The sequence below is a fragment of the Aquarana catesbeiana genome, linkage group LG04, assembly GCF_042186555.1.
Source record: "Aquarana catesbeiana isolate 2022-GZ linkage group LG04, ASM4218655v1, whole genome shotgun sequence".
NCBI lineage: Eukaryota > Metazoa > Chordata > Amphibia > Anura > Ranidae > Aquarana > Aquarana catesbeiana.
Window position 1 is genome coordinate 137,680,118 of NC_133327.1, and position 15,540 is coordinate 137,695,657.

The following is a 15,540-nucleotide window of genomic DNA, read 5'->3' on the forward strand; positions in this document are numbered from 1 at the left end:
GCCTTTCATAAATAACCCCCAATGTGTTCATTTTAAATTTATACCAAAGTGGGCGGCTTTGACTGCTTAATGAGCCCTCATTTGGGGGGGGGGGGGGATTTCCCCTTACTTACTTGAATCCCTAGGTCTACACATCTGCTTTGGCCATTATGAGGGGTTTCTCTCCCCTTGTTTCATTAAATGTTTTTCTATCTCAGGCACTGGAAATCCACGAGTCCTCCCACGGTGCAAAAATGGAATACACAAATGGGGGCCACAATCCGTATGGAAAAAAAAAATTATATACCAGCATAGGGGAGCTTCACAAAAATATGAGAGACTATGGGCTCAATGGTTGGATGTACCAGGCCTAGCGCCAGTGGATTTAGTATTTAGTGTTTGATCGTTTATTCTAAAGGTGGTCCTTCTTAGCTTCAATACACATAGGATGTATGATGTGCACTACATAACTAGCCAGTATGGTAGGAGATGATAAGTAAAATATCCATTGAAGGAGCGTGGATTGCCCACAGATGGCTCTATCTGATGAGAGGTTTTTTTTCCCTCTTTCTTCTTTTCTTTGCTTTCGATGTAATGGATTATATGCCCCCTTTTTTGTGCTTTTTTTTTTCTATCTTATTGCATATGTAAGATGTGACTTCTACTCTGTAAATTGCTGTATGCGCTCTGGAACTATATACACTTATTCAATTTCAATAAAACCTTTTGTTTGAGAAAAAAAAAAAAAATGTTTTTCTATGCTGAGAGTAACAGGCGTTGCAGAATACACAAGGTGAGCAGAAACGCTTCACACTCCAGAGTGGATATTAACAGTATTAGAAGTTACAGCAGAGAGCTCTCGCAGCTCAAGTATCCAAGAAGTATGAGAAGGCAGGGCATACCAGTACACCTGGCTCTACCTACATCCAAAAATATCACTTTGAGTTAATGCTTTAAAAAAAAAAAAAATGGTGTCTTGTGAAGGCTGTCTTTTCCACATCAGGGAAAATCGAGTGCTACTTAAAAGCAGCAGAAACCAGGATCAGGAGGGTCTGAAGATCTCAAGTTTAATGATTATAGCAAAACATAGCCATGTGTACTAATCAAGTACTCATACACACATCATGGCTCCATGTCGAATGTTTTTTTTTAATGCTTTTGTTTTTTTTAACAACCAGGATTGCTCTTTATTAAACTTAGAAGTTGTACAAAACACACAAACGGCCTAGGAGCGTAGACACCTCCTGACACTACCTAAAATCTATGAGGGGGTAGCCGCTCCAGACGCTTCCAAATACTACCAAGCAGCCCACCTGGGCAGGGTAATGGACTGGTGCTGATACAAAGATCCTAAGCTATAGATGCATATAGAAAAGCAGTTTAGCCCCATTCCTCTGAACAGGGCCGCCTTGGTGCTATGCCTCCATACCGGCTTCCCTCAAGTCACACCCCACTATAGCAGGGGTGTGCAAACTTTTTTCAAAGAGGGCCAGATTTGACGAAGTGAACATGCGTGAGGGCCGACCATTCTGCCTGACATTCTTTGAACCATTAAAATTTGGTCTAAGCGTGTTCGTTCGAGCACCAATACACTGCCCAATAATAATTATCTTGCCTTTGTGGCTGTGTGTGAGTAAAGAGATGAGCTTGGGCATGTTATTTGAATATATATCATATTTACTGGTGTATAACACGCACCTTCACGTTAATAGGGAAGTTTCAGGGAAAACAACAACTTAAATTTTAAATAAAGAACTGTGAAGCAAAATAAGGGTCAGTACCCATCTGCAGCCTCACAAGTGCCATGAATGCAGCCCCACCATTGCCATGAATGTAGCACCCCATTTCCATCAGTGCAGCATCCTCATTGCCAGGAATGCAGCACCCACCATTGCCATCAGTGCAGCCTGATTGATGCCCATCCATTTGCAGCCTTGGAGGGGACAGGGAGGGGGTGCAGGACGAGCGCCAAAAGATTACATACAGGAAAAATTGTTTTCTTGGCGACCTCTTTAATACAAAGTCCCGCCTCCTTTTATGGACAAAACAGTCGTCCAATGGCAGCGCAGGAGATGGACTTCCTATTATAGAGGCTGCCGTGTAAACAGGAAATTCTCCTATGTGTACGGCACTCGTCCTGCCTTCTCCCTTTCCTCTCCAAGGCAGCCAGCATATATATCTTTTGGGCCCCGACGCTGGGAGATCATTGGGGGCCACAAAAGATATACATGTCCAAATAACCAGGCAGGCCAGACTTTGGACATGCCTGCACTATAGGACTTACTCTCCGAGTCGGTCACATGGCATGTAGGAAACTCGAGCTTTTCTCCGCCCATTGTCCATATTGGGAAATCCCGGGTTCCCTCCGGGTGTAGAACATAGCCCGTTTCGGAGAGGGACTGCTTTCAAACCTCCCATTTTTTAATTGCTAATGCCTGGCCCACAATCTACATGTTGATGCTGCTGGATGGTCAGTTTAGATTGCCTTTCTGGCAAGCGCGTCAGAACTTCTTCCGAACCTTGAACACCCCCCCCCCCCCACCCAACTCATTTCTGTAGTCAGCGGACTTTGAATCCTACTGTGAAGACAAAGGCCCCCCCTCCCCCGCACCCTATCTAAGATGTATGCCTTTGCTCATCTCCCCTCCAGACGACTTGGTCATGCCAAGTCTTAGCAAATGGGAAAGGGATCTAGATAGGACCTTCACAGCAGCACAGCGTCAAAACATTATCCACCTTTCCTTGAAGTCATCCTCCTGCACGCGCACACATAAAATATTGACGCGCTGGTATCTTACCCCGTCAGCTTTGAGTAAATATTTTAAAGAGGCTTCGGAGCATTGCTGGAGATGTGGAGACGAGGAGGGAACTTTTCTTCTAGTCTTCTGGTCCTGTTCGAAGCTCCAATAGTATTGGTCGGAGGTACAGCGGTCTCCCAACAATTTACAGACTTCCCTATTCCAAGGGATCCTGCCTTCTTGCTGCTCTACGGCTCACAAATGCCGATTCGGACATACAAAAAAATTGTAGTGTCAATTCCCTGGAAGATTTGGTACTTACAGCTCAAAATAACAGAACAATATTCGAAAACATGGCCATATTGGAACATGTTCGAATGGAAGTAGCAGCCTGTGTTTCTCCTGAGGTTACCTATGGGTTTTTCTTTGCATCCTGAACAATTCTTCTGGCAGATGTGACTGCATTCTTTCTTGGTCTACCTGACCTTGGCTTGGTATCAAGAGAACTCTGAATTTTCCACTTCTTAATAAGTGATTAAACAGTATTGACTGGCTACGCAATGCTTTGGATGTTTTTATATCCTTTTCCATCTTTATAAAGTTAAATAACCTTGTTACACAGGTCTTTTGACAGTTCTTTTCTAATCCCCATGGCTCAGTATCTAGCCTGCTTACTGCAGCCACCTGAGAGCTAACACACTCATTGACTATTTATACACAGACATTAATTGCAATTTTAAAAAAGCCACAGATGTGGGAAATTAACCTTTAATTGCCATTTTAACCAGTGTGTCACCTTGTGTGTCTGTACCAAGGCTAAATATTCCAGGGCATGGAAACTTTTCATCGGGGCCATTTGGGTGATTTTTGTCATCATTATGATTTAAAAAGGGGCCAAAAAAATGCTATGCGATAATAAATGGCTTCATATGATCACTATCCCTAAATAAAAGACAGTTCTTTTGGCATGATCAGTCATTTTCAATATCAATGCTAAATATTCATGATTTCTGCCAGGATATGCAAACTTTTGAGCACAACTGTAAAACATGCATCCTCGGCATAAACAATCCACATGATCGTTGCAGCGATCTGACCGGAAGAAGGGCACCTGTCAAAACCAGGTGCCCCCCCCAAAAAAAAAGTGCCAAAATGTGGCAGTGAAGGGGGAAGGAGGAGGATGCAAACAAGTGGAACTTCCCCTTTTGGGTAAAGTTCTGCTCTATGACACAACAGTTTATGGCAAGGGTCTCCAAACTTTTCAATACAAGTGCCACATTGTATAATTTGCACACATTCACAGGCTGAAAAAAAAAATCAGTTTAATAAAAATGAACTGAATGAATACAATTAATGAATAAATATGCTCCAACAAATAAGTACACATCAAAAGCCCCCCCCCCCCCCCCATCACATCAGGAGTCCCTTCTTTCACATCAGAGTGCCCCCCCCCTTACACCAGGAGCACCTCCCTTACATTAGGGTCCTCATCAGAGTCCTAACTTATATCAGTATCCCCCTTACCACTGTAATAAAACTTACAGTAGCTCTGTAGCAGCGAGGAAGTTGTCAGGAGACACAGCAGATCTGAGCGGAGGAAGTTCCATTCCACTGTGAATGCAGAGAAAAGCACATTATTATTTGCTAGGATACTGACAGTCCTTGCAATAAATGACACAGCAGAGTGGGGGGGGGGGACCTGCGCTGAGATAGTTGGGGGCGAACTGAAGACTAACTGCTCCGAGTCATCACTGTCTGAGGACATGCCACTGATCATAGTGAGGGTTGTATAAAATCCCATAACAAGCTAGATATGGCTCACAGGTCGTAGTTTGGAGACCCCTGATTTCTAGAATGATCAATTGAAGGTCTGATCTTCTCTTTGCACGCTCATATCTATAGGCTGCTAAAACTTGCTACAACTCTAACCAATTAAACAGCATAGGATAAGACTGTAAATGTGTCTCCTAAAATGTGTTGTAAGAACTCTTCCACTAATAAGTAAATTCACAAAAACGAGTCCATTTCGACATGAACATATAGGCAGTACATGGAGATGACAGTATTAAAGCTTTGCTGTATCTTCCTACACAATCAAATTGACGAGCCAAGTGTGATGTTCAGGCTGAGATAACAGCATCCCAGTCACGTGTATTCACGGCTGTCATCGGGTTATGTGTCATGCTGTTGTTGACAGACCTCTCTGTATCCATGCAGAAATCAGAGGATGGTAAAATACAGTAGGAATACCAAAGATTATACTAGCATCTTACCTGCCTCAAATTTGTTATGTATGGATAGAAATGACAGTAGCCATGTGCAAGTCTTCTAGATATATTCCTAACTTGTACAGTTGTGTCTATCAAATATATTTGCCAATAAAACAGTCTATTGATGAAGCTGGGTATCTTAGATCACTGCCTTAGTGTTTGACCACCCCCCTTCCTAAACTGATTTCACCAATAAATGTTTCCTACTGGCTGATTAAAGGGCGTGTGTATAGCCAGTTATTCTATATGAGTAGAAAAGGGTTAACACCTGTCAGGTTATTTGTTTACTTTTTTTTTTTTTGTCCGTTTCCCATTAGGGAGATTCCCCTTCATTTCCTCTCCCAAAGACACAACAGGAAGTTAAAGTGGTTGTAAACCCTCAAGGTTTTTCACCTTAATGCATTCTATGCATTAAGGTGAAAAACCATTTTTTAGTGCTGCAGCCCCCCAGCCCCCCCGTTTTACTTATCTGGACGCTGTCATCCTCCAGCCGGAAACGAGCACACCATCTGTAGCTGGTGTCTCGTGACCCAATTGGATAGGTTGATAGCAGCGCAGCCATTGGCTTTCGCTGCTGTCAATCAAATCCAATGATGTGGCGTCAGGGAGCGTGCCGAGTCCTGCATTCTGTGTGAATGGACACAGATGCAGAACTCGGGAGCGCGTCCGCACGGGTGTCCACCAAGGAGAGCCTTCTCCAACATGGACACTCAATGCGTGGAGGAGCCACCAGCGCCACTGAAGGACCCCAGAAGAGGATGATCAGGGTCACTCTGTGGAATAACTTTACTGTTGTCTTATTTTTTAATTCAAAAAAAGTGTATTTTTTCAAAAAAAAGCGCACTTGTAAGACCGCTGCGCAAATACTGTGTGATAGAAAGTATTTCAACGACCACCATTTTATTCTCTAGGGTAAAAAGATAGAGAGAAACTCCGCACTCAGGATAGTAACAAATATTATAACAATATTATAACAGGTTGCAGCCTCCATCAGTCCCTGAATGGGGCTGAAGAAAGAAGATATGATGTGGCTATCATATAAGGATAAATATAATGGCAATGTGCATGCCAGTGGTGAATGCATGTACGAGAGGGTTAATTACCCTGATAATGCAGGCTCTATGCATCTAACCCTCTCGTACATGCATTCACCACTGGCATGCACATTGCCACTATATTTATCCACTAACCCCACACCTGCACATCATTATTCTCTAGGGGTGTTAGAAAAAAAAAAAGTATAATGTTTTGGGGTTCTAAGTAATTTTCTAGCAAAAAAAAAAAAAAAGTTTTTTAACTTGTAAACAACAAATCTCAGAAAGAGGCTGTGTCCTTAAGTGGTTAACCATGTGATCAGCTGTGTCCAATCACAGCTGGTCACATGTAAACACAGAGATGCCGGTAATCGGCGCTCCTCGCCTCACATTGACAGAGTGTGAGGAGAGGAGAGCCGATCAGCGGCATCTCATCACAGGGAACAGCTAGGTATGTAATCAGGGCACTGATCATCAGTGCCTGGATTACAATTAGTGCCCACCAGTGCCAGCAATGATTGCCCACCACTGCCAGCAATCAGTGCCCACAAGTGCCAGCAATCAGTGGCCATTAGTGATGCCAGTCAGTGCTGGCTATCAGTGCTGCCCATCAATGCCAGCGATCCGTGCTGCCTATCTGTGCCCAGTGCCGCCTATCAGTGCAGCCTTTCAGTGCCGCCTCAACAGCACCCATCAGCGAAGAAGAAAATTACTTATTTACAAAATTTACTGACAGAAACTAAGAAAAACTTTTTTTTTTCTTCAAATTTTTTGGTCTTTTTTTTGGAAAAAAAACCCCAGGAGTGATAAAATACCACCAAAAGAAAGCTCTATTTGTGTGAAGAAAATTATAACAATTTCACATGGTTACAGTGTAGCATGACCGCGTAATTTTCATTCAAAGTGTGACAGCGCTGAAAGCTGAAAAATGGCCTGGGCAGGAAGTGCCCTGTATTGAGGTGGTTAAAATCCAGTAATACCTGGTCTCATCCTGCTCTGCACATGCTCAGTTGCCCTCTATTTTTATGCACTGCCGAGTTTGTAGAGGCCGATCTGCTGACAGCCTTAAAGCGGAATTAAACCCTCCTAGTCTTTACAGCCAACAAAGGACGCATCCAATTCGCATATATGTGAACCCAGCCTCACAGCTGTTCAGGCACTCTGGGCTTTAGCATGTCTCCGACAAAAAGAAACAGGAGCAATGCTGGAGGGAATTCACAGCACACACTTTGGTAGCATCATAATTAATGTGAAATGTTTTTCTTTGCTAAAAAACATTATTTTTTTTATCAAAATTTGATGGTTTGACAGTTTGGTTGAGGAGCAGAATTCTAGGAACGTAACTGTTTTTTGAAACCGTTAAATCGATGGGTTTAGTTCTGCTTTATGATTTACTGCTTTTCAGGGGCTCTGGGCTTCAGCAAAATGGCGGCCTCCAGCAAGAAGATACAGGAACAATGCTAGAGGCAATTTACAGCACATACTAATTATGGTACCATCATTATTAATGTGGAATGTATGTTTCAAGTTGTTATGGGTAAAGTTCCACTTTAAAAGAGAAGCTTAGGGTTTTTTTTTTTTTTTTTAAAGAAATCAATACTTACCTAGGTGGATGCAGAATCGGACTACTGCTGCATCTGACCCTGCTGTCGAAAACACCATACTAACGATCCAAAAATCAGCAGATTGTTCATCTTACGAAATTTTACTTCTGACTTTCATATCGTGTGTACGGCCCTTAAAGTGGAGTTCCACCCAAAAATGAAACTTCCACTTTTTGGATTCCTCCCCCCCTCCGGTGTCACATTTGGCACCTTTCAGGGGGGAAGGAGGGAGCAGATACCTGTCTAATACAGGTATTTTCTCCCACTTCCTGGCATAGATCACCGCGGTGACCTACGCCACTTCCGCCGCCTACCCCGTCCTCCCCCCCGCTGTATTCTGTGAGACACAGAATACAGCAGGGACCTGAGAGGACGCGCAGCGCGACTAGGGAACCAGGAAGTGAAGCCGCATGGCTTCACTTCCTTATTCCCTTACCGAGGATGGTGGCGGCAGCAGCCGAGAGCCGAAGGACGGATGGGCTTCGGCTGCCAACATCGCGGGCTCCCTGGACAGGTAAGTGTCCATATATTAAAAGTCAGCAGCTGCAGTATTTGTAGCTGCTGGCTTTTAATATTTTTTTTCAGCAAACCTCCGCTTTAAGTATGAGAACTGAGCGATCAAAAACTGTCAGTCACTGGCTCTCTGCTCTGCAACCCCCCCCCCAGCTCACTGGAGCTATGGGCTGCGGAGGTGGTGGGAGTGGCTGGCTGAGCCAGGTGTCGGTCCAGGCTTCTGGGTGGATCCCGACAATATGGTCACGATGTTTACCCAGCCAGGACTGGCTCGGTGACTTCAGCCTGCTGTCAGCTGAAAACGGGTCACAGGAGCGTAGAACAAACTGCACTCTTGTGATCCACAGAAGTACAGCCAAACGAGCTTTGGCTGCACTTCTCCTTTAATGTCTACTTTAAAGTGGTAGTAAATGCTGCTCTACCACTTGTACCAACAGGCAAGACTATAATAAGGCTTACCTGTATGTACTGTGAAGATCTCCTAAACTTGCAGTTTAGAAGTAAGGATGAGCTCCGGGGTGTTCGCATGCTGCACGTGCCGATCCCGCCAGGAAGTCAGCATGGCGCAGCGCTAATCAAAGGCAGTGAGGCATTTTCCCGATGTGCGGCTGCAGAGCTCGGGAAATGTCTCACTGCCTGTGATTAGCGCTGCGCTGACTTCCTGGAGGGATCGGCACGTGCGCTATGGGAACACGTCGGAGCTCATTCTTATTTAGAAGATATTCAGAGGGCATGCAGCTGGTGACATCACCAGTGCATGCATTCTGAAGGTCTGGCATACAGTGCCAGACCTTCAGAGCCCGTGCCGTAAATGGTGGCTCATGCGCGTGCACAAGAGTGACGTCATCGCGCCACCGGCCACTCATGTAGCTAGAGAATGCGAACCCGGAAGGAAGACCAGGGGAAGATGGGTGCCCTGTCAGCGCAGTGCTGGAGGGCTTCATTCTAAGGCAGGTTGCTCATAATGTGCTAGTATGTGATGCATACTATCACTTTACATTATGGCATTGCCTTGCAGGAGATAGAGAATATATATATATATATATATCTCTATCTATATCTCTCAACTGCAGATTACTACAGCTTTAATAAGTAATACATTCATTTAAAATGGTTCAAACATATATTTGGCCTTAAAACAACTGTCAAATTTTCCCCAGAAAAAACAACTAGACACTGGTATTATCAGAATAGAAGGTCGATGTTCTCTGCAGTGTCACTAACTGACAACGAGTGGAATACACAACACCCCCTTGAAGGAACACTCCATCTTCCAATGTAATCTCAGCACCACTAAACTACTCTGGCAGACAATAAAGCAGGGAGGAGTGTCTACAGACAACTACTGGGAATACAGAGAAATGACAAACTAGAGAATTGAATGTGTCGTGGATTTATCTCACTATTTCCAGAGCCACATCACTAGTGCCTGTGCAGAGCTGACAACTATCAGAGCTCATCACAATGGCTGTCCATCAGCCAGAAGTTGCGATCCTCCTGTATGATCTCACACAAAGAGCTCCCCCACCACAGGGCACTGTGCGATGTAAACAAGGCCAGCTAGGAGGGCCGACCTCCCCTACGGCGGACTACAGAACCCCCCCGGTACAAGTGACAGGTGCTGCCCACCCTCCTCACACCAGCAGCCCGCACACCTCATTACTCACACCTCTTATGTCATCCTTCCCACAGACAGGCAGCGCGCTGTGTGGCGGAAAAGGCGGAACTGCCAGGTTTGAACGTGCCGCCCAATCAGGTGTGGCTGTCAGATGACCGGTGGGTCCTTCGGCCAATGAGTGAGTGGAAAATGTTGCCAGGCGGAGAGACACGCCCCCATGGTAGCAGAAAAGAGCGGGCCAGTGGTTGCTAGGGACGCGAGCACAACATTTGTGTACAAAGGCCAGCCCTTCATTGTAGGAGACCCGGCCCACTGCTGGTGTTTCGTCAGATTCGGCGACCCGTCAGAATGTGTAACGGAAGTGACGTTCCGTCGACGCCATCTTGCTACACCCTACATTCCTCCACAGTAAGGATACAGTGAGAAAGGGGAAAGCGGACATGTTGTTACACCCACCGGAGTTTTGCATTTTACACTTATATTTAACAGTACAGTGAGTTTATATAGTGAAATACAGTAGTTAGAACTCCGTCGGACTGGTTAGATGTTGAATTTTAAAAGCAGCGGCAAGCCTGCTGATCTCATAGGTTTGCTAATCTGACAGAAGTTTGCTGCTTGTAAAATTAAAACAAATAAATGGTGACGTGCATATAAATGGTGACACGTGTATCTTACAACATATACCAACTTTCGTGTGGGCTAACAGCCCTTAGATGAACTGCTAATTAAGCAATATTAAATAAGTGAAATTCATAAGTGTGTAAATGAGTCAATAAAGAACCAACGTGCTCCATGAGTGTCCTTATTCCTCAGTACAATTGATGAGGTAAATGTTGTTCCACAACCTACAAAGGCCAAATAAGAGATAGCGTATCTGTTCATCCGGCTCTCAATAACCGCCCGTTGCTTCCAAGACTGCATTGTTTACGGTGACGTCAGTACGCCGCTCCTCCCTAAGCCGTTTCGTCACAACTGACGTCGTCCTGGGGCCCCAGGAACCTAACAGATACGGTATCGCTTATTTGGCTAAGTGTAAGTGCATTACTGTTTTTAACCTAATAAACTTTTATGGAATTTCATTATGGAAGCCCTTTTTATCCTTACAGGGTGAATCACTGAATGTTAACTATTCTGATGAGTGGATGATCTAGGACACCTGGCTGCTTATTACAGAGACCCGTGGCGGGGGTACAAGCCACTTGCGAATTGGATCTCCACAAAGAGAGTTCTATCTATCTGGTAAGCAGCAGTATTTTTAAAGGTGGAAGGACCCTTTCTATCATACACCGTCACATCTTCTTGGGTGTTTCCTATCACAAGTCACTGTGGAACAGTCGGTTGATGAATGTCATAGGACTATGGTTTTCAGCCTTTGTAGTTTGTGGAATAACATTTACATCATTAATTGTACTGAGGAATAAGGACACTCATGGAGCAGGTTGGTTCTTTATTAACTCATTTGCACACTTATGAGTTTCACTTATTTAATATTGCTTTATTACCGGTAATCTAAGGGCTGTTAGCCCACATGAAAGTTGGTATATGTTGTAAGATACATGTGTCACCATTTATATGCACGTCACCACTTATTTGTTTGATTTTTATTTATATTTATAGCGCAGCTTAACCTATCCTGATTGTTTATAGTGTGTATCTCGCTTGAAGTTGCAGCTGGTTCACTATTCATTAATCCATTCAATCGAATTTTAGATTAATAGTTGAGATTGGTTTTAGGCAGCGCAGTAATGCAATTTTGATGCTTTTAAAATTAAACATCTAAACATTCAGACGGAGTTCTAAGTACTGTATTTCACTATATAAACTCACTTTACTGTTAAAAATAAGTGTAAATGCAAAACTTCGGTGGGTGTAACAAGATGTCCGCTTCCCCCCTGTAGCGTCACATATGGCGATCCATCACATTTGGCTAACCGCTGGAGTGCGCATGCGTGACAACGCCATATGCGTTCCAACACTTTTACGACAAAACAGCACACTAAAACCGGCTCCACCCCTAAGTCCAGGTTCAAGCCCCACCATCCAAGTGGACATAGAGTTAGATTATAGCGAGGCCTGTTGCAAAGTGGTGTCCGTCTTACAATCAATAATTATACAGAAGAAGAGCTTGTCTGTAATGTAATTTCCGTGACATTATCTGACGGTTTCACTGCCCCGTATTGTCGTAAAAACTTTTGGAACGCATATCGGCAAGTTACGCATGAGCAGTGCGACACTTTTCTGCGGATCGTCACTTCCGTAGCCAAATGTGATGGGTCGCCATATGAGACGAAACACCCCTTCTCAGTGTATCCTTACTGTATAGGAGTGCGGGGTGTAGCAAGATGGCGGCAACTAAATGTCAATTCCGTTACACATTCTAACGGGTCGCCTAATCTGACGAAACACCGGGCTGTGGTGAAAATCCTTCCCAGCCACATTTACTGGACTCCAATGTAGAGGAATCCTTCCGTCTTCCCCATAGTTCGGAACCCACAGGGTGCCTATACAATCATCTAGAACACTACAATTCCCGGCATGCACTCGGCTCGCGCATGCGTACAAGACCTCCCTCAGCAGTTTCTTCTATTGGCTGTTGTGCGGTGGCTTATGATTGGTGGAGGCAGAGGCTTCCGGAACTAGGAGAGCAGCAATACAATGGCGTATGGCGGGGGAGACGTGCAGGACATGGAAGGTAGGGTGGAGAAAGAGAGGCCGGATGGCCGTGGATAGGGGGGACGAGCAGGAAATTTGGGTGGGCAGTGCTAAAGGAGGGCTGGGACTTGGTTGGTGCAGTGTGTGGCTTTAGAGATAGTGTAGAACTAGAAGCCCCAGAATTCCCTGCGCTGCTAGGTGTGATAACAGGCAGCGGATGACTCTCCTGGACATGCTGGAATTTGTAGTTCCACATTACAATGCAGGACACGGCTAGGCAAATCTGAAACGGACCTCCAGGGGGACTCAGTAAGGATGGACATATAGAGTGTCATCTAGAGCAGCCTATCGGGTGTCAGCTTACTGTGTGCACTTAAATGAAAGCTGACTTCTGGTTTTGCTGCTGCCAACACTAAGAAGATTGAAATCTGTTCCTTGTTATGTCTACCTGAGATCATTATGATCTGGCAGGTGTGCTCAACCTGTGACCCCTCAGTTGTGGAACTACAAGTCCCATGAGGCCTTGCAAGACTGACAGTTACCAGCATGACTCCCAAAGCCAGAGGCATGATGGGACTTTTAGTTTACAGGTTGAGCACCCATAAATGTGATCCATCTGTTCATTCATGTATAAATATTGGAAAGCCCAGTATAGAGTTGTAGATCAGCAATGGAGAGACCATTCTCTCATTGAAGGACTGGATTTTTTTTTTTTTGCTTCCTCCAGCAATATGAAAAACGTGTGTGTGTACAGGACGGGTGCACTTTAAGGGACCTTCTCTTTAAATGTGGAGAATGGCTAAGGCGAGCCTAGGGGTCTTTCCAGCTCAGATAAAGGGGAATATCAGAGAATTGAAGGCCCTGGTGCCCAACCTGCGGCCCTTGGGTATATGATGTGTGGCCCTCAGACGTGGGAACATTGATATCCCTAGCCAAATATGTATAGAGTTTCCACCTCATCCCTTTAAACCCAAACACCTTTGAATTACACAGGTTCTTAGACTGATTAAATGCAGATAAGGCACCAAGTGAGTTTAATTACCACCTTAACCAGCCACAGAACCTGGGTAATTCATATGTGTTTGGGTTTAAAGGGATGAGGTGGCAACCCTAAATATGTAGCATTTCCACACCCTCTGACCATTATTAGTTCTGTGGTTTCCTGACAGTACTTTCAAGCATTACATATATTAAACGTTATGTGCCACTCTTTGGTGATGTCAGGGGCTACATTTTTGGCCCCCTTTACCTGATGAGTTGACAACCACTTCTTTAAGGATTTAAAAGAGAAGTATGGTTTTTATTTTTGATTCATTCTTACCTATGTGGATGCAGCATCAGACCGATGCTGTAGCTGCCCCACGCTGTCTCTGCACTGAGAACCAAGGCACAAACATCTCCGATGGCTCGGTTTTCACAGAACCCCGAGAGGAGAGCTGCTGTCTGTCAGTGTCTCTCCTCTCTGCTTCTCCATGCTCATTGGAGCGTGACATCAGTGGAGAGTGTACTTCAGACCGCTCTCCTCTAAAAACGGGTCACAGGAGTGCAAAACGAATTGCACCCCTGTGACCCAGAGGAGAAGCCCAGCCTAAAAAGCTCAGGCTGGACTCCTCCTTTTAAACAACTTAAATGGAAGATAGTCTGGGTTGTTAAGGAAGATTACATTAAGCTAGGAAGAAAAAAATGTTAAATAGGTTTATTCTCCTCCTAAGATTTAGAAGAAATCTTACCCAATGGTCTGTGACCTGATGAAATCTAAGTATATTCCTTGTGTGGCTTACCTGAGATCATGATGGCCTGATAAGATCCAAATAGATCGATCAGCCGTAACCTAATGGCCACCCACCGAAAACTGAGTAGGTTCCCCATTTGCTGCCAAAACAGCCCTGACCCATCAAACACTACTAGATCTCTGATGGTATGCTGTTGCACCAAGCCATCAGTTGCAGATCCCTTATTCATGTAAGTTGTGAGGTGGGCCGGATCTATTTTTCCAGCACATCCCACAGATGCTCGATGGATTGGGATCTGGAGAATTTGGAGGCCAAGTCAACACCTCAAACTTGTGTTCCTTAAACCAGGGCTTGACAAATTTTGCTTTGAATCTAGAAGCCAGCTAAAAAAGTTAGGAGCCAGGTGTGCAGAACTGCATGTCCTGGACGTTGGGCAAAAGGAATTTGACAGCCCCATATATTCAGCATGAATAAGAGAAATCCCCATCCAGCAAAGAGACCTTTCCAATCCAGCAAAACGACATGCCCCAAAACATCAGCTGAGCTCATAGGTAAAGGAATTGTGCTGCAGCAATGTAGCACCTACACATTCAATAGGCAGGCTGGTCCATGAAAGCCCCCCCCCCCCCCCCCCCCCCCCCCTCCTCTTCACTGCCACCGACTAAGCTTCAATTCCAGCTCAGTGATGCAACATGCGAGCCCTTCAGTGAGTCTGACTGAACGGAGCTCCAACACTGGTCATATGCCCCCCGACGCCACCCCCACCCACTGCCGCCAGCCAAACTGTAGGAGAACTGGCTGTTCAGAAAGCCAGGAGTGAGAGCGCTCAGCAGGTGTGGAACAGTGAATAGGCCGGCAAAAGCCCAGGCGCCAGGGTGCAATTTCTAGTCGCAATTGCGACCTGGTGCCTGGGGTTTGTCGAGCCCTGCTCAAACCAATCCTGACCCATTTCTACAGCATGGCAGAGCGTATTAACCCGCCAAGAGGCTGCTGCCATTGGGGACTTCTGTTTCCATAAAGGGGTGTACATTGTCACCAGCAATGTTTAGGTAGATGGTACAAGTCAAAGTAACATCCTCATAAATGGCAGGATTCAAGGTTTCCAAGCAGAACATTGCTCAAAGCATCACACTGCCTCTGCTGGCTTGCCTTCTTCCCTTACTGCTTGCTGGTGCTATCCCTTCCTCAGGTAAGTGAGGTACGCGCGCCCACCCATCCACATGACTCTTCAGACTAGGCCAACTTCTTCCATTGCTCCATGGTCAAGTTCTGATGCTTTCTGACCCATTGTAGGTGCTTTTGGCAGTGTACATGGGGCAGCATGGGCACACGCCCTGATTGATCTGGTCCATTTTTTTTCCGCTTTCAATACATCAACTTCAGGGGCAACATGTTTACT

The 15,540-nt window shown here is 45.1% G+C and overlaps 2 protein-coding genes across 2 annotated transcripts in view; one reads left to right on the forward strand and one right to left on the reverse strand.

Annotated features, from left to right (window-relative positions):
* The window catches only part of PASK (PAS domain containing serine/threonine kinase), an 85,548-nt gene extending 75,682 nt beyond the window's left edge, over window positions 1-9,866 (reverse strand). The window contains exons 1-2 of the mRNA XM_073625745.1: window positions 9,808-9,866; window positions 4,260-4,328 (exon numbers count right to left, since the gene is read on the reverse strand). The gene's annotated coding sequence lies outside the window, so the exon portion shown is untranslated. The remainder of the gene's footprint in view (window positions 1-4,259; window positions 4,329-9,807) is intronic.
* A 2,425-nt stretch (window positions 9,867-12,291) lies between these two features.
* Window positions 12,292-15,540, forward strand: part of PPP1R7 (protein phosphatase 1 regulatory subunit 7) — a 35,966-nt gene continuing 32,717 nt past the window's right edge. The window contains exon 1 of the mRNA XM_073625746.1: window positions 12,292-12,448. Coding sequence (XP_073481847.1) covers window positions 12,412-12,448 — 37 coding nt within the window. The 5' untranslated portion in view covers window positions 12,292-12,411. The remainder of the gene's footprint in view (window positions 12,449-15,540) is intronic.